The sequence below is a fragment of the Salvelinus sp. IW2-2015 genome, linkage group LG5 (assembly GCF_002910315.2).
Source record: "Salvelinus sp. IW2-2015 linkage group LG5, ASM291031v2, whole genome shotgun sequence".
NCBI classification, from domain to species: domain Eukaryota; kingdom Metazoa; phylum Chordata; class Actinopteri; order Salmoniformes; family Salmonidae; genus Salvelinus; species Salvelinus sp. IW2-2015.
In genome coordinates, this window is record NC_036844.1 from 20,402,217 (window position 1) to 20,427,404 (window position 25,188).

A 25,188-nucleotide genomic window follows, 5' to 3' on the forward strand; every position below is an offset into this window, starting at 1 on the left:
TACATAATTTCCATCAATTCCCATTATTAAAGTGGCTGGAGTTGAGTCAGTATGTTGGCAGCGGCCACTAAATGTTAGTGGTGGCTGTTTAACAGTCTGATGGCCTGTTTTTCAGTCTCTCGGTCCCTGCTTTGATGCACCTGTACTGACCTCGCCTTCTGGATGATAGCGGGGTGAACATGCAGTGGCTCGGGTGGTTGTTGTCCTTGATGATCTTTATGGCCTTCCTGTGACATCGGGTGGTGTAGATGTCCTGGAGGGCAGGTAGTTTGCCCCCGGTGATGCGTTGTGCAGGCCTCACTACCCTCTGGAGAGCCTTACGGTGGTGGGCGGAGCAGTTGCCGTACCAGGCGGTGATACAGCCCGACAGGATGCTCTCGATTGTGCATCTGTAGAAGTTTGTGAGTGCTTTTGGTGACAAGCCAAATTTCTTCAGCCTCCTGAGGTTGAAGAGGTGCTGTTGCACTTCTTCACCAAGCTGTCTGTGTGGGTGGACCATTTCAGTTTGTCTGTGATGTGTACGCCGAGGAACTTAAAACTTTCCACCGTCTCCACTACTGTCCCATCGATATGGATAGGGGGCTGCTCCCTCTGCTGTTTCCTGAAGTCCACGATCATCTCCTTTGTTTTGTTTTTTAATCGTTGCTGTGGGTACGACATCGTCAATGCACTTTCTAATGAACTCGCTCACCGAATCAGCGTATTCGTCAATGTTGTTGTTGGACGCAATGCGGAACATATCCCAATCCACGTGATCGAAGCAGTCTTGAAGKATGGAATCAGATTGGTCGGACCAGCGTTGAACAGACCTGAGCGCGGGAGCTTGCTGTTTTAGTTTCTGTTTGTAGGCTGGAAGCAACAAAATGGAGTCGTGGTCAGCTTTTCCGAAAGGAGGGCGGGGGAGGGCCTTATATGCGTCGCGGAAGTTAGTATAACAATGAACCAAGGTTTTACCAGCACTGGTAGCACAATCAATATGCTGATAGAATTTAGGGAGTTTTGTTTTCAGATTAGCCTTGTTAAAATCCCCAGCTACGATGAATGCAGCCTCAGGGTGTGTGGTTTCCAGTTTACATAGAGTCAGATAAAGTTCGTTCAGGGCCATCGATGTGTCTGCTTGGGGGGGAATATATACGGCTGTGATTATAATCGAAGAGAATTCCCTTGGTAGATAATGCGGTCGACATTTGATTGTGAGGAATTCTAAATCAGGTGAACAGAATGACTTGAGTTCCTGTATGTTGTTATGATCACACCACGTCCTGTTAATCATAAGGCATACACCCCCGCCCCTCTTCTTACCAGAAAGATGTTTGTTTCTGTCGGCGTGATGCGTGAAGAAACCAGCTGGCTGCACCGACTCCGTTAGCGTCTCTCGAGTGAGCCATGTTTCCGTGAAGCAAAGAACGTTACAGTCTCTGATGTCTCTCTGGAATGCTACCCTTGCTCGGATTTCATCAACCTTGTTGTCAAGAGACTGGACATTGGCGAGTAGTATGCTAGGGAGTGGAGCGCAAATTGCCCGTCTCCGAAGCCTGACCAGAAGACCACTTTGTTTGCCCCTTTTACTGCGACGTTGTTTAGGGTCGCCGGCTGGGATCAGATTCATTGTACTGGGTGGAAGGCAAAACACAGGATCCGCTTCGGGCGAGTCATATTCCTGGTTGTAATGATGGTGAGTTGACGTTGCTCTTATATTCAGTAGTTCCTCCCGACTGTATGTAATGAAACCTAAGATTACCTGGGGTACCAATGTAAGAAATAACACATAAAAAAACAAAATACTGCATAGTTTCCTAGGAACGCGAAGCGAGGCGGCCATCTCTGTCGGCGCCAGAAGTATCAGGGTAATAAGCGGGCATTAGGTCAAGAAGCAGTGTGGCTTGGCTGCGTTGCGTTTCGGAGGACGCACCGCTCTCGACCGTCACCTCTCCCAAGTCTGTACAGGAGTTGCAGCGATGGGACAAGACTGTAACTACCAATTGGATACCACGAAATTGGGGAGAAAAAGGGGTAAAAAAATATTACAAAACAGACCAGAAATTTAAAACGTTTCAGAGACCGCCCGTCAAATGAACATTTATCCACTTTTAACTCAGAAAATTTCTCATAGCCGCTCCGAAACATTGGGAAGAAATAGAATTAGCTCATTAGCTAATCATTCATTTGAGCAAGGCTCCTCTGCTCTTTAAAATCGCTACAAAAGAGAACAGGATTAATGAAAAGTAGCTGGGTGTACTCGCTTACAGAGCTCAGGTTCTCTTTAAAAGGACTTTCCGTTATGACTAGTCATCTGTTTGCATTGTAGTCTTATCCATAGTTTATACTGCATTAACATTGTAGTCATTTAGTACTTAGGCCTCAAGTAATTTCTACCTGGATTGTGATATTTCCACAGTATCTTTTTCCCATGGTCAAATAAAACCAAAGAATAAACAAAGACACGAGTTCGACTGAATTCCATTCAGCCTTGGAGTCTTGGAGCAATGTCTCAATGCTCCACATCAATACATCCATCATGACTATCACGGCTGACTGACGCAGTCACAGACTCTCGGAGAGCATCAGTGGGTAGCTCGGCACTACAGGAATTTGCCCCAACCAAAACACTTTGCATAATTATCAGACTCCATTATTCATGAGGTCTGACAGACACTTCCCCGTGTTGCAGGAACTCATCATTACCCCGATACAATAACTCATTAGATTTATTCTGCAGAAACTCGATCTAATCACTCATACAATGATACATTCCCTTCGTTAATGCTCTCAAAAGTTATTATGTAGTTCCTGGTGTGATGTTAAATAGTAATTAAGACTGATTAATCATTCAGTATGCCTGCGCTCCCAGCGGAAGAAAACAATCACTGCTGCAGCTCAGTTGGTTGGGTTTGTTTAACCCCTCACACTCCTGAGTGAAAATGGGCCTATATGGATAGGGCCAAATTGAAATGTTTTTAACAGAAGAACTATAAAAAGCATATGCATGACCATGGTAGCAATTGAAAGAGAACACTTTGGAGAATATGGGGAAATGATCAGACCTAAGGTGAGGACACAACAGTTCACCTGACAAAAGACTGAATCCAAACTTTGCACTGTTGATTTTATGTGCATTTTACATTTACTGTACTTTTCACAACATTTGTCAATAACGAAATCTGAAAATACTCTGGATACATTCAGTAATATAATATAACATAATATATTTATGAATATTCATAGAAATTTTAGAGTAGGTACACGATAATGAAAAATTTGTTTGAAAAAAGTTTGAGTGAGAGGTCTAACTGGTGTCTCCAAGTGGCAACACACCTCTCCAAACTGTGCACAGTGGCTAAGTAATTTCAATGCACTTTTATGACTCAAGGAAAGAGCCTTCAACTATGTGATTTTTTGAGCTCTCCTAGTTTTGCGATTGAGGAACTGAAGCAAGGACACTCTTTCGTTTGGAACACAGCCTCCATCTCCACCATCACACAATAACTGTTGATGTTTACACAATCCCAAAATTTTCCATTATAAATCTCAATCTGGGTCAGGTGGGCATAATTTGATAGCTTATTCTATTGCCAACATGGCTAGCTAAGTTATAAAATATGATCTTACAGTGTTAGGCTTTCAAAAGGCACTTCAGACAAACAAATTGTCATTGTGGTGTGGATAGAATGGACTCATGAGTGCATTCAAGTATGCAGCTGCAAAGTTTCTTCACAATATGACAAACATAAGATCATTCTGTTCAGGACAACCCAGGGTATAACGCATGTCATCCTTGTAACTGTGGATCAAACATAGCGATCATAAACGTTGATACTGTAAATTAAATTAATTTTTGTGAAGTGAAGCACACATTTGGACTCACGGGTGTGTAGTTTGCTTGTTGACGTCAAAGAGGTATTTATTATAATCCTCAAAGTCTCAACTTTCAGAACACATCAACTCCTCTGGATTTACAGCATTTCCCTCACTCAAACAACAACAACTATGCAATTAGCGGGAGGGATAGGGGCATCTTTTCGCATGTGGTGCTCAAGTTTAGAACAACTGTCAGTCAAAAACTCATACAGAGCTGTGAAGCAGAGAACCTGAGCTTTGACGTCATGAATAGCATGTTACTATACAGCCACTGCGTTCCAATTTTGCCGCTTATCAATGACAAAATCTGCCATTTTCAACCCGTATATGGGATGACAGGGGCTGTGAGTGGAAAGGGCTACAGCAGAATTATCTATTTTTCACTGAATAACGTTTATAGACATACAGAATTTCCACAGCAGAGTTGCTTTTTCATAATATACGAAGGAGATACAGTACTGCAGCAATGTCTACAAAAAGTATCTGTTTAAAAACAGAGAAAAGATCTATAGTGGATCATTATTCCTTCCTAGTCATACAGTGTTCATTGTTCACTATGCCCAGACTGTGGTCTCAAGTCAAAGTTTTCAAGAGTAGGTATCTAGAGCATGAAGGGCATTTTCATGTGCCTGCAACAGGAGTTAATTTGCTGGGCCCAGATGTCCGTTCACACAGCTGACAGCTATATTAGTGAAGAGAGATTAGACATGCTTGTTTTTCACACACACACACACACACACACACACACACAAACAACACGACAACCACAACACACACACACACACACACACACACACAACACACACACACACACACACACACACACACACACACACACACACACACGACGCATACAGTCACCTCCAAAATAATTTTGGCTACCCTCGTTATGCCCCCAAAGGATGACTATGCCCCCAACCACAGGCGTTGAGTGGTCACTGCATGGTTAGATGAGCAGGAAAACGATGTAAACCATATGACATGGCCGTCTCAGTCATCTTAACCCAACTGAACACTTATGGGAGATTCTGGAGTGGCACCGAAGACAACGTCATCCACCACCATCAACAAAACACCAAATTATGAAGAATGGTGTCGCATCCCTCCAATAGAGTTCCAGACACTTGTAGAATCTATGCCGAGGTGCATTGAAGTTGTTCTGGCTCGTGGTGGCCCAACACTCTTAAGACACTTTACGTTGGTGTTTCCTTGTCTGGTAGAGGATGCAAGCGTATCTTGTCTCCACGCACAATGAGGAAGATGGTTCAGTTGGAGAATTACAGAACTCGGTCGCATCTTGGGGTCACCAAGTTCCAAATGTACAATTAGACGCAACCTCAATGCCAATAGGCTCTTTGGAATAGTTGCCATAAAAAAAGCTTTTATTGAGAGTGACCAACAAATATAAATGCCTGGAGTTCGCTAAATAGCATTAGCGGAAATATTATTATTTGGCCACGCAAGCCACCGGTGGGTTGGCGTCGAAATAAGGATGCATTTATAGAAAAGAACATCATGTTATCATGTTATCATGTCTGTTAGTAGTAACAGTATTTTATAAACAAAAGGTAAAGAAATAAGTTTGCTTTAGAGAACACATTTTTTAAGAGAACGCTGTTTTAAAGCAAATTTACTGCAATTCTACACATTTTGCCATGACTTATGCCATGTTAATATGATATCTGAGTGAGAGTGACTAACAAAATACATGGGGGACCCCTGGAGGTGCGTGCCCGGTCGGAATTTGGCCATGATTACTACAAGTTTACTGTAGATAGCTGGCTAGACTAACTAGACTAATTTAATCATCTAAAAATGTTTTACTTGCATGGGCTAACTGAGTGACTGTCAGTGAGTGATATACAGTTAACTGCCAAAATAAAGGAACCACCAACATAAAGTGTCTTAATAAGGTGTTGGGCCAACATGAGCTAGAACTGCTTCTGGAACTCTATCGTGACACCATTCTTCCACGAGAAATTCCATCATTTGTTATTTTGTTGATGGTGGTGGAAAACGCTGCCTCAGGTGCTGCTCCTGAATCTCCCATAAGTGTTAAATTGGGTTGAGATCTGGTGACTGAGATGGCCATGGCATGTGGTTTACATAGTTTTCATGCTCATCAACCCTGTGATCGGGGGCATTGTCATACTATGGGGGCATAGCCATGGTAGACACAATAATGCCCTGCCCAGCATTTTTATACATGGGATGCTAATTGCTTAATTAACCCAGGAACCACACCTGTTTGGATACACCTACTTTCAATATACACTACCGTTCAGAAGTTTGGGGTCACTTAGAAATGTCCTTGTTTTTGAAAGAAAATCACATTTCTTGTCCATTAAAATAACATCAAATTGATCAGAAATACAGTGTAGACATTGTTAATGTTGTAAATGACTGTTGTAGCTGGAAACTGATTTTTAATGGAATATCTATATAGGCGTACATAGGCCCATTATCAGCAACCATCACTCCTGTGTTTCAATGGCACGTTGTGTTAGCTAATCCAAGTTGATCATTTTAAAAGGCTAATTGATCATTAGAAAAACCTTTTGCAGAGTTGCAAAGAAAAAGCCATATCTCAGACTGGCCAATAAAAATAAAAGATTAAGATGGGCCAAAGACACTGGACAGAGGAACTCAGCCTAGATGGCCAGCATTCTGGAGTCGCCTCTTTACTGTTGACGTTGAGGCGGGTGTTTTGTTCGTACTATTTAATGAAGCTGCCAGTTGACGACTTGTGAGGCGTCTGTTTCTCAAACTAGACACTCTAATGTACTTGTCCTCTTGCTCAGTTGTGCAGGGGCCTCCCACTCCTCTTTCTATTCTGGTTAGAGACAGTTTGCGCTGTTCTGTGAAGGGAGTAGTACACAGCGTTGTACGAGATCTTCAGTTTCTTGGCAATTTCTCGCATGGAATAGCCTTCATTTCTCAGAACAAGAATAGACTGACAAGTATCAGAAGAAAGTTATTTGTTTCAAGCCATTTTGAGCCTGTAGTCGAACCCACAAATGCTGATGCTCCAGATAATCAACTAGTTTAAAGAAGGCCAGTTTTATTGCTTCTTTTATCAGAACAACAGTTTTCAGCTGTGCTAACATAATTGCAAAAGGGTTTTCTAATGATCAATTAGCCTTTTAAAATGATAACCTTGGATTAGCTAACACAACGTGCCATTGGAACACAGGAGTGATGGTTGCTGATAATGGGCCTCTGTACACCTATGTAGATATTCCATTAAAAATCAGCCTTTTCCAGCTACAATAGTCATTTACAACATTAACAATGTCTACACTGTATTTCTGATCAATTTGATGTTATTTAATGGACTTTTTTTTTTGCTTTTCTTTCAAATACCAGGACATTTCTAAGTGACCCCAAACTTTTGAACGGTAGTGTACTTTGTATCCCTCATTTACTCAAGTGCTTCCATTATTTTGTCAGTTACCTGTATATGAGGAAAACTGCTGATGAACAACCATGTTTTGAAATTGCACCTTGTGTATTCTACTATTCTAACTCATCAGTCAGTTGAGACCCCGAAGTTTCGAAAAAAACAATGATCATAATAATTATCGAGGTCCGGACCTCGGTGTTCTCATATGTAGCCAAGGCCCTGGCCAGAAGACTGAAACTTGTTCAGAAGTGGATCTTCCAGCAAGACAAGGACCCCAAGCACACATCAAATCCACAAAGAAATGGTAAATTGACAACAAAATAAAAATTTGCCATGGCCATCTCAGTCTACGGACTTGAATCCCATTGAAAAGGTAGTTTGAATTGAAGAGCACGGTCCATAAGAGCACTCTGAAGGATATTAAGGATCTGGAAAGATTATGTATGGAGGAATGGTCTAAGATCCTCCTAATGTGTTCTCCATTCTCAAAACATTAAGGAAAAAGGCTCAGTGTCATTATTCTCGCAAGGTGAGCGTGCACAAAGTAGCTAATCTTTTTGTTAAACAAAATCTCTTTCTCTCAGCAAGGGCCCGATTTCGTCTTAGGAAATGTAAGCCTTTCCTAAGCACGCCTTTCCTACGCACTTCTCAGTAGTTGGTTTTACCTTATGCAGGTTCGTAACAGGCTTTGCAGGCGTGGTTCTCTTGCACATGCTGAATACATGTAATTAAACCGCTGAAAACCATCCCACTTGCAGGCCTACATAATTTTTTGTGGAGTTTTCATTCAATGGGGTTCAGTACATTTATCTTAAGCCATCCCTTTAAATACGGCATTCCTTCAATTACAATTTTGGAGTTAGGAAAGTATGTATGAATCACAAAAAAAATTGGTTTGTAGAGCTTTTACACATACAATATATTGATGAATTAAAAATACAGTTGTTTGATTCATCCTGAAAGTTGTCATATTCAGATGCAATCCATGAAATATTGGAACAATTTTAAATAAGGGTTGAACAATCCTACAAATCTACCCTATTCCTCACAGTCAATGTGAACCGTGCGTCAGGCTCCAGGTTTAACTTGGGTGTGGTCTGAGTCCTATAATGATTCAAATATGCTACATGTCCCAAATTATTGCACAACGTTGGCCTAATATGACCCACTAATGCTAGTGACCCTCAGGAACACTGATGTGACAGAGGAAAGAAAGGTAAACGGAATGGATGATGCAGAGCCCCCACCTGTTTTGAGCCGCACATTTTTTTATAACAAAAATAATGAAATAACAAAAATGGGGTGCGGGGGTTGCCTGTTTTGTATGTTATTTTGACGTTAATACGTGTCACATATCACTTCACAAACAATGTAAGAATAAGTTTAAAATAAATTGAATTAATAAAGCCTCCATACAAACATGGTCTCTTTTTTCCTTTCTTGAGTAAGGCAGCTCCAAAATGCAGGTGTTTCAGCCTAGCTCAGTGCTTTCTGTGGTGGTGGGGCAGCCAGTGGAAAATATGGAGCGTAGGGGTTGGTAATGTTCTCTAGTGGCGCCGTGATTGGCTCAGTGTTCTGTCAATCATGGGCACACTATGTCACTGCCAAATCTAAGAGTAGAGCTAAAAAATTCAAGCCCCTTGGGTGCTGCCGTAGAGTTACATTAGAAGTGCGTATCCAAGAAGGCTCAAGGTCATTGGCCACAGATAAAATATGTAAAATTACATTATATCTACAGTAGCTTTGATTGGGCTAATCATGTCAACATCATACTTTCAAAATCTTAGCTAGCACTCATCATCATGAATCAAGTCGACAATCTACTGGCAAATCCTTTTTAATCCTTATCATATGATGAGAAATAATGAAGTGAATTTATAGATAAAACATATCAGTGCTCATCGGCTATTGGATATAAACATTACACAACAAGTTGGAAATCACAAATTCAACAATGAGTGGTTTGAAAGGAATCAGTGGCTATCTGTAAACATTTCAAAGCAATCACTAGCCTGCTATTAGTGGAGTGGGTGTGTGGGTCTCTTTTTCCAAGCGTAAAATGATGAACATTCATCATTGGCCATGCTGTCAATCCTGCATGAACTCAGAACTGGGAAATCTGACTTGAGTGAGATCAAGACAACTGGGAACTGGGAAACTATGTTCCGACTGGGAAACTACGTTTTGAACGGTCATCCAACTCAGAATTGTAAGTCGGGAACTCGGGCCTCTTTCTAGAGCTACGACCTGATGATCGCTGAAGTCATCATGATTGGACCTTGTATTTATCCGAGTTCCCAGTTGTCTTGAAAGCAACATATATCCAGAGAATGCCAGACTTTGATGACAAACCGCCGCGACACCTTCCTGTTCAAGTGAGCACAGCACAACAAGGTGAGTCCAAAAATGTATTGTATGCTGCTGCATAAATTCTGTAATATGCCAGGGAGATATATATACTGTAGCTAAGAAAGTAATACGAAGTGCAAGTTGTGTAGTAAGCTGTTAGTAGCCCATGTGCCTCACCCTAATAATTTGCTCTATTTTCCACTCTTAATTGTGCCTACTGTTCTGACTTGGTGGTGCACATGTAGCCTATAACCTGTTTTAGAGAAATGTAATCATTGAATATTGTAAGAGCTTCATTGCTTATATGCCCCCTTTATTTACCCAACGGTTCTGACTTGGTGTACAGGGAAAACCCTTTAAGAATGGCCCATGTTCTGAATTCTGTCGCTATACATTTCAGAAGTGCTAAACAAATATTTATATTGACTATGTCCGTCCTAGCTTGCTCATTAAAGTTGTAATCGAAATTGCCTCTTATCCTCTTGTCGTCCCCTTATGCCATAGTTTGTACATCTCAATTGTCAGTAGAAACCACATTTGTTTAAGCAAGTCAGCCATATCAGCTATGTTTTTTTTTAAAGGCAGTAGATTAGGCTGAATGAACTGTTTCGCTGCCAGACAAGGCCTCCGCTGATAGCCAGGTGTAGCATTGGTAAGGCATTCGGACTGCTGTTGGGACTTTGCTGTTGGGACAGATTTTTGTGGGCACCGTTTGACACCGTTATAGTGCAATTAATGTATTTTTTAGTGTTGTGTTGTGTTATGTAGTGGCTTTACTGGCATGTATCACCCCAAAACATGTTTGGGTTTACCCCACCAAGATGTACATGCTAAAATTGCCACTGGTCATGTTGATATGATTTTCAGTTTGCTTCCATATGACTGGTTTCACATTGGTCTCATAAGGAAAAATTATCTAAATTGCTATATCTATTTACAATCCCCTCCTCCAAACAGATTACTAATTTACCTGACTCTTATCAATAGCTCTTATCAATTTATAAATTACAGGAATTGTACATGCATGCGCACATGCACACACACACAGAGCCCACACAGCCCGCACACAGTCCCTCTGAGTGTCACAGTCTTCTGAAATGATGGCACCGGAATTGAGCAGGGAACATGTACTATCCTTTCATAAAGGCATGTTGGCTCCGAGATGAATTGCTGTAACCCAAATGGCTGTAGCCTCTCTACTGTGCAGCCACAATGGCAAGTTCCCACTGTCACTCTCTGATCTGTTTCACCTGTCCATGTGATTGTCCATACCCCTTCCAGGTGTCGCTTATTTTCCCCAGTGTATTTATCCCTGTGTTTCCTGTCTCTCTGTACAAGTTAGTCTTGTATGTTTCTAAGTCAACCAGCGGTTTTTCCCGTTCTCCTGCTTTTTGCATTCTCCTTTTTCTTGTCCTCCCGGTTTTGACCTTTGCCTGTTTCTGGACTTTGTACCCCCCTGCCTGACCATTCTGCCTGCCTTGACCACGAGCCTGTCTGCCACTCTGTACCTCCTGGACTCTGATCTGGTTTTGACATTTTTGCCTGTCCACGACCATTCTCTTGCCTACACCTTTGGATTAATATACATTGTAAGACTCCAACCATCTGCCTCCTGTGTCTGCATTTGGGTCTCGCCTTGTGCCTTGATACCCACTCCATTTTATCTGGTCAATTCGGTGTTCTACTTTGGAACCAGCATTGAACTTGTAATTAAATCTATTCATCACCGGACCACGACTGAGTGATAGGCCGTCAAGATATAGAAACCGCACTATGGAGTAATTACCTTTTTTCCCCCAGTTAAAAATAGAGAAAAATATCACCTGGCAGCACCAGCTTTCTAAAACGACCAATACAAATCATCCCTCTACCTGTTTGTTCATAGGTTCGATAATGCCTCTTAAGGCCTCTTGCTAGGCCGTCTTTGTAATTGGAATATGTTCTTAATGGACTTGCCCGGTTATATAAGGTATGATCAAGTGTTTGGTGAATGTAGCTTCCTGAGAAAAGTTCTGAAAGAACATTATTCAATATTAACTGTAAGGCACGGTAAGTGACACTGCTATAGAACTCAACATTATTCTCCACATTCTCCTCAGTTCAAGCTGATTCAAACGCATGTCCTAAACAATTGCCATTGTTATAGTAATCTTATTTCTGGTATAGGAACTTTGCAGTAGTAAGCACAGATGTACACTATTGCCAAGGTAGTGATCGACTCTCAATTAGGCATCTACGCCAGAATAACAAATTAATTTCTACCTGTCGCCATGTTACGTCCATATGTTAATGTTGTAACAATTAGTACATGGTCTGTATCACCTATGGACCACACACTAAAGTAGTTTTCAAACAATTATAAAACAAGAAATTGTTGGAAAGTGGTTTTATCAATGTTGCCTGCCTATGCACTATTATGGAATATACAACGGGTGGGTCTAATCCTTGCTGTCTATCTCTCCGACATTTGCAACATTGTTTCAATATTCAACTCTAGCTGTCCCATAGTAATTGTAATGACCCTGGGTTTATAAGTGCGGAAATCGACTCTGCCGCTCGAGCAGGCTTTTGGGGCACAGTCGATCGCGCGCTGGACTTCGAACTAGAAGGTTGAGGGTTCGAGGCCTGCTCCTTGCCTGTTTCATTACATTGGTGTCAGAAGTGATCGGACCTTGCATCCACGACAGTGCGTGTGCTTGGCCAGTGAGCGCGCTCCTATAAGACGTGGAGTCGCAAGCTAGCGCGAGGACGCGGTCTTTGAAAGGAGGGAGTAGTGTAATGACTCTGGGTTTATAAGCGAGGATATCGACTCTGCAGCTCGAGCATGCTTTTGGGGCACAGTCGATAGCTCGCTGGACATCAGGCTAGAAGGTCGAGGGTTCGAGGCCTGCTCCCTGCCTGTTTCATTACATAATGAACGTGTCGAGACGAGACAGACTTGCAGCGTTTCACAGCCAGTTGAAATCATTAATAGGCTGCCATCATTTTTATGGATATATACAAAGACATGTAAATTTAAAAAAAGGTACAGCCATCTTTCCAGCTTCAGTTTGAAGTGATTGTGTTAGCTGTGTTGTTGGCTAACTCCTCTGAACAACAATTCTGACGAGAGAGCACATTTTCAATGCCAGGCTAAATCACGACTCATTAGTTCATTGTTATGGATATATCCAAATAAATGTCTCTAGAAAACAGCTTATGCAAATGCAGCTACTTTACTGTTATTCTGGCTGCACTTTTTGACGTGACTGTAAGTTAGCCGTAGTTGGGATAAGAACGTTGCCAACCAGTATGGCAATGGAACATTTAGAATGAACGACTAGGTCGAGTCCATAGACTGAACGACTGGGTCACGTCTCTGGCAACCGAACCAATAGAACAAATGACCAGCCGACTTGGGTAGCTACCCTAGATTTGTATGGGGACTATATCTTGTGGAAGGATGAAATAGTATGAATAAATTCATCAAAATACAGTTTTTAATGAAAATATGTCAATCATAATTTGAATATGTTGGTAACACGTTGTATAAAAGTGATAATGCCCTCGAATCCGGTGTTTGGAAGATATATTGGCACGGTATACTGGCCCTTGACTTCAGGTCGGGCCTTACAACACCCGTGCCAATATATTCTCCAAACACCGGCTTCTCGAGCATTATCACTTTAATATACAGTGTGTCAGACCGTGTTAGATTGAATGCATAACCATATCTATCCTTCAACAACCACTTAGTTATTGACATAATTTGCTGATGTCAGTGACGGCATTTGTGCTGTGGCTAGCAGTTCTCTGTTGTGAGATGACAGGTTACATCTACAATGCTATGCACACTAACATGACCCAAGTGACACCTGGACATGAACATTTTGAATATGAAATAACGTGTGTGTCTATCAATCATGTTGTAATAACAGAATGAAAAGTACATGGTAAGACTCCTTATGGAAATAGGGAAAGAATGATAATCAAATTGCATTTGAGGTGTTTGCTAACGCAAGAACTTGCTGTAAACCAGAGACCTGACATTTCAACAAACAAATACAGAGGTGCTTTTAGAAGTAAACTGACTTTAGATCAGGTCTCAGGAAAGAAATATCCGCCCACACATAGGTATCTTTAAAGGTAAACTGACCTGACGTCCCCAGGGTCCTCTGTCACCAGCACGTCAGTCTTGCAGCTGGCGATGGGGTTGATTGACAGCTCCACCGGTGGCACAACAAAGCTCTTACTCACTGGCAGCCACAGACCCTGGCCCAGGCTGTAGGACGACCTGCGTTGACACAGAGACAACGAGATGCTTAAGTGTCAAAAAAGACAACAACGTACTCAGCCTCCATATTAAACAGTCAGCTAAAAATAAATCAGTCAGCATTGTGACAGCTGGTAAGGGCTTGTCCTTTTGATGTAGAGCCAGTGTCATATTTTACAGTTTTTCTTTGTTGTCAATGCCATCTGGATCGATAGCAATGTGAAGGTGTCACCAAAATGCATATAATTAAATAATGTTTAGAATTAAACTTAAAAGCTAGTGCTTACATGAGGAAAGTTGAGATAAGAAGATGTTGATCCATGCTACTGTGCACAATGTTTAAAAAGAATTCTGACCACCTGACCAATGCTATGCGAGTTCCATCAGTATCATCCGTCACTCAACAGTGCTACAGCAGTAGTGCTAGTCAGCAGTTCTACCACGGAAATGAACATTATACCATATTACACAATTGTCATTAAACATTTTACATCCAGTTTATGACTGTTCATCTCTGTGTGTAAACTCTAAGTGTGCAGTTTGATTGCTGATCAAGCACCAAATGTTCTCTGAAAAACGTAGGTCATTAGCTAGAGCTGCAAATTTTTCTTTCTGCTAATGGACCTGGGAATATGAAGTGAAAATGTACTAAATTGTGGGCTCAATCAAAACTGCATTTCCATTCATTATCGGTGAATAAGAACCACAACCATAAATAAGGAAAAAACGGAAGTCTTGAATACAAAGGTAATAACTACATTTCAGAGAATTGTATTAAAATCTAATGTATATTGTGTATCATTATCAAAGACTGAAATATATCTACTATGAATCATAACATCTGCTAATGGTTTACTCAGCGTGGCTTAGGGTGGCTGTCATGGGTCTTATGACTGACGTTAAACCCTTGTCATCCCAAAATTATGATATGGGGACTTCAGCCAATATCTAATTCTATAAGCTCTTTGTCAGTAGTCCTTTAGAGAGGTGCTCGGAGGAGTGGGCAGCGTGCCACCGGCCTTGACCTGGGATATAGACAGGAACACAATGATTCAGGCCTGATCAATAGCCATATCCACTCATAAATAAGACACTGACGGCCAGTCCCCCGCTCCCTCCGACCTCTCACTCTGGAGCCCATTGATCGGCCCCTGCTCCTCTCCCCATCCATCACACACACCGGTAGGCTTTACCAAAGATGTGTGTATGTTTGTATCTGTGCTGAGTGTGTGTGTCTGTGTTGGTGGTGCTAGTGTGTGCATGCAGGAGAGAAGCAGAAAATGATAACATCGCAGGTAAGTAAAATGAATATGAATTATTCTCAGGGTTTTTCCACCCCTAAACATCCACACCAGGCATTTGATGATATCAGGGAAAACAGCTTATACATGAAAAGTTGCGTATAGATCTGTAGTGATTCTGACAACAGTGTGACTGAAAGGCGAGATGTGACTTATAATGATGCATCTCATCTGCAAGGCAGTGGCTCCGAGCGACAAATTCATCATTTACGATTATTTTGCGGTGCCATAATAACCCACAGTCTCATTTCAAAGTATTTACTCTTTCACCCTTACCACACTTAGTCTAGTTTTTTGTTGTTGTTGTAAAATACCTACTCTGGCACCTCTTTCTGAAGTGATCATGAGCTTCCCAATTAGAACACACCCAGAAAGGACAAAGAAGAAGTAGAAAGTAGAAAGCAGGGTTCTGTAGCCCTTGGAAGGCTCTAGTGACTGGCACAGCTGCATCTACCTGTGTGGTGCCTTTGTGTTAACACTACTCAGGAAAATGTCAGAGAGAATGTCCCTGTCAGGAGAAGCCCTGGCACAAAGACGGGCACTAAAAGCACTTGAAAGCCCTGTCCATAACATTCCCTCTGGCTATTTCTTAACAGGGCGTCACACTGTACATACAGCTGCCTCTGGGGATGTGTGTGTGTGTGCGTGCGTGTATGTGCGTGCGTGTGTGTGCATGTGTGTTTGTGTGCATTTGTACACGTGCATCTGTGTATGTGTGTGTGAACTATTGTGCTCAGAACAGGCACAGAGGCAGGTGTATGGAGAAGACAATTGCATGGTCCCAGTTCCCATAGTGTCTGTTGATGGCTGGTAGTGTATACATCCCTGGTTCCCTGACTTCAGTGTAGTTGACTGGAAATACATTATTTTGGCAGACCACCAGCTAAGCACGCAGGCGAGGGTGCTTGGATTCACATGTCTCCTCACCTGAAGATCTTTTCTGGAGCTTGCTCCCCTGTGACGAGGTCATAACCCTTCTCCAGGTTGGTGTAGGGCCAGGGACTGGGGAGAGAGCAGGGAAGCACATTTATACACAATACACTGAACAATGCACATGTATTAACACACTCCTTATACATTCATGCAAGAACAAAACATGCAAAAAGTTAAGTTAGTGCAATTCTTTAAATTTCTAAAAGTCAGAGGCAGGAAAATGTTAATACACCATGCAAAACATGTTACTACATAAGGGAGTTGATATACCTGCACAGTACAAACCAGTTGCAAGGTCATGCTACACAATTTTGTCTGGCTTTAAATACCAAAGATGATCCTCCATTGCTCCTGAATTGGTGAAGAGGGATTGGATCTGTGATTGACAGGTAAGGACTGAGTCCAACTGATGATGAGAGATTTACATAGCTAATGGGGGCTGGTATTTTATTTGCCCAGCTGTTGAGCTAGTTGAGTTAATTAGCATGCAGTCCGAGTCAGGAAGAGGGCTTGCACTTGACTGGGCACATGGCGAGGTGATGGAGGCCTCATTTCTCTCCCGCTCTCTTTCTCTCCTTATACTCGCTAGCATACCCTCTCCCTTGCTCCATCTCCTTCCCTTCCCCTCTCCCTCGCTCCATCTCCTTCCCTTCCCCTCTCACCCTATGTTTCCCTCCCTCGCCCTCTCACTCTTCCTCTCCTGTCCTCTTCTCCTTTTGTCTCATCAGTGCGGTGACAGTCCGTGTGCAGGGCAGAGCCGGCTGGACTTACCCTTCGTTGCGGCCCCAGTCGCTGCGAACACAGAGGTGTTTATGCACCGGGTCGGGAGAATAGCCCTCATGACAGCTGCATTCTCCTGCGGGAAGGGAACAAAGTGACAAATATATTAATTTATCCACGTGTCTTCCAGGGCCTCCCTGCTCATCGATCAGCAGGCAAGCCCTGTCCAATAATCAGTTTGCACCAGACATAGTTTGGCAGCTACTGCTCAACCTCCCGCTCCTTCTCTAATTATAGCTAGCCTCACCTCAATCTCCACCTCAGACATGCCGGAACTCTAAACTGAAGTCAATACGCCCACCTAAAACCTTAAGACTCCCTTCTCCACCCCTGACATGTTCTGATTAACTAACAAAAGTCACAGTCTTACCATTCTAGAGACAGTTTGACTTTTTCATTTTTTAAATGATAAAACAACAGTTTTAAAACTAAAAAAAAATCTGGCTGTTCTGAGAGATAATTTTTTTGCCCTATTTTCTCCCCAATTTCGTGGTATCCAATTAGTAGTTACAGTATTGTCCCATTTCTGAAACACCCGTACGGACTCGGGAGAGATGTAGGTCGAGATCCTTTGCTGTTGTTCTGGGATTGATTTGCACTTTTCGCACCAAAGTACATTCATCTCTAGCAGACAGAACGCGTCTCCTTCCTGAGCGGTATGACGGCTGCGTGGTCCCATGGTGTCTATACTTGCTTACTATTATTTGTACAGATGAACGTGGTACTTTCAGGCATTTGGAAATTGCTCCCAAGGATGAACCAGACTTGTGGAGGTCTACAATTTTCTTTCTGAAGTCTTAGCTGATTTCTTTTGATTTTCCCATGATTTCAAGCAAAGAGGTCCTGAGTTTGAGTAGGCTTTGAAATACATACACAGGTACTTCTCCAATTGACTCAAATTATGTCAATTAGCCTATCAGAAGCTTCTAAAGCCATGACATTATTTTTCTGGAATGATTGTGGAAGGCTACCCAAAACGTTTCCACTCCAGTGATGATCCATGGCAAGAAGCCTCCAGTGATGATCCATGGCACGAAGCCTCCAGTAATGATCCATGGCAAGAAGCCTCCAGTTGATGATCCATGGCAAAGCTCCAGTGATCATGACGAACCTCCAGTAATGACCATGCAAGAAGCCTCCAAGTGCAATGCTCCAGAATGCCTATGTCGTACGGACGATGGCACCCTCCTGTGGTGATCCATGGCAAGAAGCTCCAGTGGTGATCCATGGCAAGAAGCTCCAGTGGTGATCCGATGGCACAAAGCCTCCAGTGATGATCCATGGCAAGAAGCCTCCAGTGATGATTCCATGGCACGAAGCCTCCAGTGATCATCCATGGCACGAAGCCCCAGTGATGATCCATGGCACGAAGCTCCAGTGATGATCCATGGCAAACAAGCCTCCAGTGATGATCCATGGCAAGAAGCCTCCAGGGGTGAGACATGGCATGAAGCCTCCAAGGGGTCTCCAGTCCGGAGCCTCCAGCGACGCCCTCCAGCCTCGGAAGTCTCCAGAGACGGCCTCCAGCCCGGAGCCTCCAGAGACGGCCTCGCAGCCGGAGCCTCCAGAGACAGCCTCCAGCCCGGCTAGCCTCCAGAGTCGCCCTCCAGTCCGGAGCCTCAGCACGCCGCCCAGTTCGGGCCCGCTACGAAAGGTCCCCAGTCCGGGAGTGTTGCGGCGAGGAATCCCCGCTCTAGAGGCGCCACCTAAGTGGGGCAAGCCAGAGGTGAGCGGGGGCTACGTCCCTCACCAGAGCTGCCACCCGCGGAGAAATGCCCACCAGACCAATGCCCTATAGGTTCAGTTTTGCGGCCGGAGTCCGCACCTTTGTGGGTGGGGGGGGGGTACTGTCACGCCCTGACCTTCATTTTCTATATTCTCTGTATTATTTGGTCAGGTCAGGTGTACGAGGGGGTATGTGTGTTTTTGTCTTGTCTAGGGTTTTTGTTTATCTATGGGGATTTTTGTATGTTTAGGTAATGTAGGTTTATGGTGGCCTGAATTGGTTCCCAATCAGAGACAGCTGTTTATCGTTGTCTCTGATTGGGGATCCTACTTAGGTTGCCATTTTCCATTTTGGTTTTGTGGGTAGTTGTCTATGTGTGGTTGCATGTCAGCACTCATTGTAATTAGCTTCATGTTCGTTTTTGTTATTTTGTTAGTTTGTTTAGTGTTTTAGTGTTCTTCATTTATTAAAGAAGAATGTCTTCAAATCACGCTGCACCTTGGTCTCCTCACTACGACGAACATGACAAAGGGTGTGAATACTTTTGCAAGACACTGTACGTTGAAGTATACTGTCGTTCTTAGGAAATTGTCTATCCTTTCCTAGGCCACGTACGTTTACAGCTGCAGCTGATAACTCGAAGGTCTAGGATATATCACTTCTTCTTTAGTGAATGTTAGTTAAAAGTTCATACCAAGTTGCCATAATCAGCTCGTGCTGTATTCTGACTGGTCTAGTCGAAATTCATTCCAGCGTGGTGATCGTCACCTCCACGTTGAAATTCACCCACCTTAATGTTAGAAAAGCAGTCCTCACATTTCTGGAACTAAACGTTAATGATCGTTACGGGGACTTTTGTACTGGGGAGGAGAAGGGGTGTGTTTCATACTTCTAACCAATGTCTGTGCTCCCGTGGGTGGGGTTACTGATTGAGCATAAGTTTACTTATGAAACAATTCTCTCATTTAGAAGCTAAAATCACATTTTATCTTCTCACAAATAGTTTCATGTTTAATCACATTTTGATGTAAATCTGATAACTAGAATGTGTAGACTTTCAAAGATACAATTCTGTTGTCCTATCATTAGTAACAATCTACCAAAACAATGACTGATCTGACATCATATTCTTTAAGTACCTAGTGTTAGAGTGTTGGGCCAGTAACCAAACGGTTGCTAGATCGAATCCCTGAAATGACAAGGTAAAAATCTGTCGTTTTGCACCTGAACAGTTCCTAGGCAGTCATTGTAAATAAGAATTTGTTCTTAACTGACTTGCCTAGTCAAATAAAGGTTAAATAAAAGTATCAACGGACCCTTCCATTACAGAAAATTTTTCTCATTGTTCAACTTTCTAAAGTTACCATCCTGTAGAGTCTTTCTCTGTGGTAACAAAAGGGCTTTCCAAGAGTGGAGAGAGTTTCGGTATTTATGGTAGGCCATAAACCGTTGGGGGGGAAGAGAGAGAAAGGGGGGGGTTATGATCCTCACCCAACAGGGCAAAGTCATGACACATAACAGAATGTATCCAATAGAGACTCTTGTTTGTAACTTTTGGACTAATGATTACACCCTAGATCAGCTAGATGCAGGCAAGATTGTGCAGAGTGTTATTGAATGTGTCACTGTCTGTCACATTGATTACTCAAATTTCTCTCGACCTGTGCACCTATGTTGTAAACTTTAATTCATAGGCTAGGTTGTAGCAACTTCATGATGGGAATAGGGAAAATGTGAGTATGTAGTAGCCTAAACCTCTCGATGTTACAGTGAGTTGGGTGAATGGAATATGAATGACAGTCATCTAATCTGCTGTCATAGAAATAAGGCCATGCTCATAAAAATAATAATCGTTCTCAATCTTAAACGGCATCGACCGCCACTGATCTGTAGGAACTTAAGGATTGTGGTACCATTATAAAGAACTATGTAACCTTTTATTGTGGTACATCTGGGATTTATTGATTTGATGTACACTTGAAATGGCCGGACTACCATTTCCTGATGCATCCCTCTACTATAAACACCCATTACGATTTCACTTTTGACCTGACATTTTCAAAGGCAGAAAGAAACCATTCATTGTATAGCTTGTATGGTATGACAAAAGCATTGATATGGTGACAACAGAGCCTTTGTCAACATAGATTCAATGACATAGACTGACCAGGTGAATCCAGGTGAAAACTATGATCACTTTTTGATGTCACTTGTTAAATCCACTTCAATCAGTGTAGATGAAGTGGAGGAGTCAGGTTAAAGAAGGATGTTAAAGCCTTGAGACAATTGAGACATGGATTGTGTATGTGTCCTTCAGAGGGTGATTGGGCAAGACAAAATATTGAAATGCCTTTGAACGAGGTATGGTTGTAGGTGCCAGACGCACCGGTTTGAGTGTATCAAGAACTACAACTCTGCTGGGTTTTTCACACTCAACAGTTCACCTGTGTGTATCAAGATTGGTCCACAACCCAAAGGACAACCAGCCAACTTGACACAACTGTGGGAGCATTGGAGTCAAAATGGGCCAATGTTTTAGATATCTTATAGAGACCAAGCCCGACGAATTGAGGCTGTTCTGAGGGCAAAAGGGGGTGCTACTCAATATTAGAAAGATGTTCCTAATGTGTTGTACACTCAGCATATACTGTATGCCAAGGATAAGGGGGTGGTGCTTTGAAATGGTATATTTAAATAACATAGCATAAACAGTGCAATGATAAGTTATGACACAAAGAAAGCAAAGGTGTAAAGCATAAAGTATAAATCCGCAAACACTGTATCTACAAAACTCAACAACAAAAAACAAAGAAGTAACAGTCTTAAAAATGGGAGAAGAGTCAAAGGAGGCTAATTATATTCATTGTATTCTCTTCCCCCCTTTCATTTCCCACCCTCCATGTTTTTAATCCATACAGAATCAAAGCAGTGTTAAAGCGCCAGGGGTTTTCTGCCCATGCCTCAGGGTGCTGATTTATGATCTGTCAGAAGATATGAGGCGGCAGATTCATAAAACACAAAAACAAATAGAAAAAGCAAACATTGAATGAGGGGAAAGCTCCCTCTGTGTCTCCTGCCATGAAGGCATTATCGCTGCTCTGTGGTTTACCTCTCACCCCGACCCAGCCGTGAGTATACTGCAGAACATTGTGTTTGTGAACGCTCCTCCGTCCTTACAGAAATAAATTGTTTTCTATGCGCCTATGGAACATTTTGAGCAGCGGAGAGAGGCACTTGTGATTTAAGCTACTGTCTCATCCACCCCAGCCGGAGTCCACTCTTAAATGTTTCCTTCCTGAACGTTGCTCGGTTGCTACAGAACAATGCTCAGTGTTTTGCTGTAGGCCTATGTAACACTTTGAGCGAGGGATTGAGTAACAAACGTCTGTTGTTATACGACCTCCGCTAGGTGCACTTGAGTCTTACAAAAATGCTGACAAGAACATGACGATCACATTGTCATCTTACTGCGGTTCAATTCTTTCTCATTGAGAATACCTTCCATCTTTTTATATTCTCAACCTCACCTCTTACTTGTTGAAATTAATATGGGATATTCACTACAATTTCCCTTATTCAATACTATTTTCTTCGTTAACCTCGTCTAATTTGTATGGCAATGTTCAAATGGTAGTCAGAGTAACACAGAAGACAAAACAACAGTTCTTACTCAGTAGCTTATTAACGGTTGTTTTTCAGGATAGAAACAATGATGCAGTGACTTTGTGTGTGCCATATCGCATTGGTGCAACAACATTGGAAATACTACTGCAAGGAATTCAAACAAAAGTGATATCAGGTTATGAAACTAAAACATTTCAGAAGTAAATTGTAAACAGCATGGGTTCATTCAGGATGTAAATTGTGCATTCATTTCCATTTGGATTGCCCTGGCCACCTGCAATATGACAGTAATTATTCAGCCGTCTGCATTCACACTTGGGACAAACATTGGAATTCATGCCAACAACTCATATAGCTTGACGTTTCATTTCCAGCTAGTTTGTCTAAATTAATCATTTCTTACGTTACTTTCATAAGGGACAGTGAGCCAACGGAGGGCTAAAATACTCAACTTGGTTGTTTGAAACAATCGGAACTATGGAAGATTGAGTCTTTAACCATTACTGCCCACACATTAGTCAACTGTATGCAACAAGACAAATGAAAAATGATTAGTCACACATCAACTGGGAATATGATATGTATTTATGGCGCTGCCGGTATCTACAGAAGCATAACAAGAATGTGACCTCAAACTTTCTCTCCATAATCAAAAGAGTTTTGATCCTATTAGTCCTATCAACATAAAACAATATATTGATCTGAGCATTCAGGTTTGCTGTTCAAAGCCCTTTACAGACTACCTATTCCCTCCACAACTAAATTCACAGATCAATGAATTCATGGTCACCATTGATTTTACATGGTCAAACTGCATTTATGGAGCTTTGTGCAGGGTTCAAATGCATTGCCCCATGAGCGCCACTAGTGTGAAAAGCTTATAAAATGCATAGTCATTGTGGGTTAGAGTCGGCCATAACATTAGCATTGCACAGAGTAACCCTCCTGTTGACAGGTCCCTATGCTCCCTCGGAGGGGCATAACATTGGAAGAAACATATTAACCGGAGTCATAAAATGCCATTCACATTTTAGCACCAAGTCCTTAATAATTCATTAAGTGAGTTTATGAGCCGGGGACATAGCACACCGGCTAGCAGGGAACAGCTACTGCCTTAATAATGTGAGAATGTGCTACCTGATGAAAGGGAAATTGAAAGCAATTACCTCTAGCATTTCAGAATTATTTCTCTTAAGAGCTAAATGAAATATCACTTCAAAGTTTGTATTTATGATGAATGCCTTTTTTTTACGATGGTGGCATCGAGTCATAAAAGTCAAACTAGTAGAAACACTGCTTTTTTAGCAACAATACCAGGTGGTTTTATTGTAAGATGGTGCACCATGGAGAGGAAATAGATGATGCTATCCTTCCTACAGCTAACAGCTCAGACACTCCTTGCTACTTACAGCTCCCAGCTCCTGTTAACCAAACAGCAGATAGTCAAATCAGCCCTCTCAGCCAGAATAGGCCTTCATCTTCACACATTCCACTTTCTCGCCAATTCAGCCACCCCTTGCTGTTAAACATACTTCGCTCCTGCATCGCTCTCTCACTGGATCTCTTGCTATCTCTCACTCTCTTTTCTCACACACACATGCACACACGCACATCCGCACACACAATTTGGCCCAACATTTCTCACTCGCTCATTTCATCTCCCACACCAAACCTCTAAACAAAATATTCACAACAAACCATTTTACAAATGCTATTGGCAACAAAAATCCGTCATCATCAGCACATTTCTTGTTTCCTCTTTTCTTGTTTTCTAAATTAAAGCCAAAATGAAGGGAAAAAAAGTAGCGGGGAGCGTTCACTAGAAACCAGTAACTAATCATCTCCCTCCTCCTCTTTCCCTGCAGCCGACCTGAAGTGATTAATGACACGTTTCATTAGAATGCTATTCCTATCTTGCACAGGCCATGTGGGCAATTTTCACATTTCAAGGTTCACAGCATGGGCAGGGGAAAGAGATATTGTTGTCCTGGTGCATATTTCTACTGTTACACCATTCCAGGGGGGAAGCAATTCTGTTTCGGGACCTTGAGGAGATTCATCATCGACACCATGTCCTGGGTGGGCAGGTGGGGCGGTGGGTTGGATGAATAGGGCTGATAAAGCCGGAACAACCCAGACATTTCAGCACCTATTAGTTGCGGTAGGAACCTGGGAGAATGTATTATTGGCGGGGAGAAAACGAAGGGCGGAAAGGAGGTTGGGCTTGGCTTTATATGAAGTCGTGAGCGAGAGTGATCGTGTTATTTCACATGTATCCCCCCCGTGCTCAGCTGTGCTAACATGGCCGATGGCTGGAAGAGGAGGTGTTGTGGCCTTGCTGATAAGCCGGTGGGAGTGTGTGTGTTTGACTGTGTGGGTGGGTAGGTGCCTTTGCGTGTGTGTACAGGTGCCTCTGCCTGTGTGTGATTGAGCTGGCTCCGGCCCAAACCCATTCACACACCACTGGGGCTCAAGGAGAGATCCGTATACATGGGGCCAGTGGAGGTCCTTCATCCATTGACTTTCACTGTGATACCTCACATGAGAGGAGGATGATAGTTAAGGCACGGAGGAGGAGGAGGAGAATGAAGGAGGATAATGAAGGAAGAGGGGGGAGGAGGCCAGGAGATTGTTTAACAAGCAAGGGTGACACAATGTTGTGTTAATGACTGTGATGGTAGGCTGGATGGCATTAGGGGGTGGTGGAGTGAGACAGAGACAGTGTTCGAGGTACCTGAGTAAAACTACTGCAGCTGGCCTTGCTGGTGATAACACTGAGAGGGGATGTAAAGTGAAATGTGTGTTCTTGTAGGTGCATAAGAGTATCCTTGTAATTGCCACTTGCACCCCTTGTTGGGTAAACAAAGTATTTTGAAAGGACTTTAGTTGTTTGTTGATTGACGTGACAAGTTATTCCACTCAACTCTGATTCACAAAATTAGATTTGCACATCACCATGTTA

At 42.5% G+C, this 25,188-nt stretch overlaps 1 protein-coding gene across 1 annotated transcript in view; it reads right to left on the reverse strand.

Moving 5' to 3' along the window:
• LOC111964034 (astrotactin-2) overlaps positions 1–25,188 on the reverse strand; it is a 798,238-nt gene that overhangs the window by 571,676 nt on the left and 201,374 nt on the right. The window contains exons 8-10 of the mRNA XM_023987704.3: positions 16,868–16,952; positions 16,091–16,165; positions 13,746–13,883 (exon numbers count right to left, since the gene is read on the reverse strand). Coding sequence (XP_023843472.1) covers positions 13,746–13,883; positions 16,091–16,165; positions 16,868–16,952 — 298 coding nt within the window. The remainder of the gene's footprint in view (positions 1–13,745; positions 13,884–16,090; positions 16,166–16,867; positions 16,953–25,188) is intronic.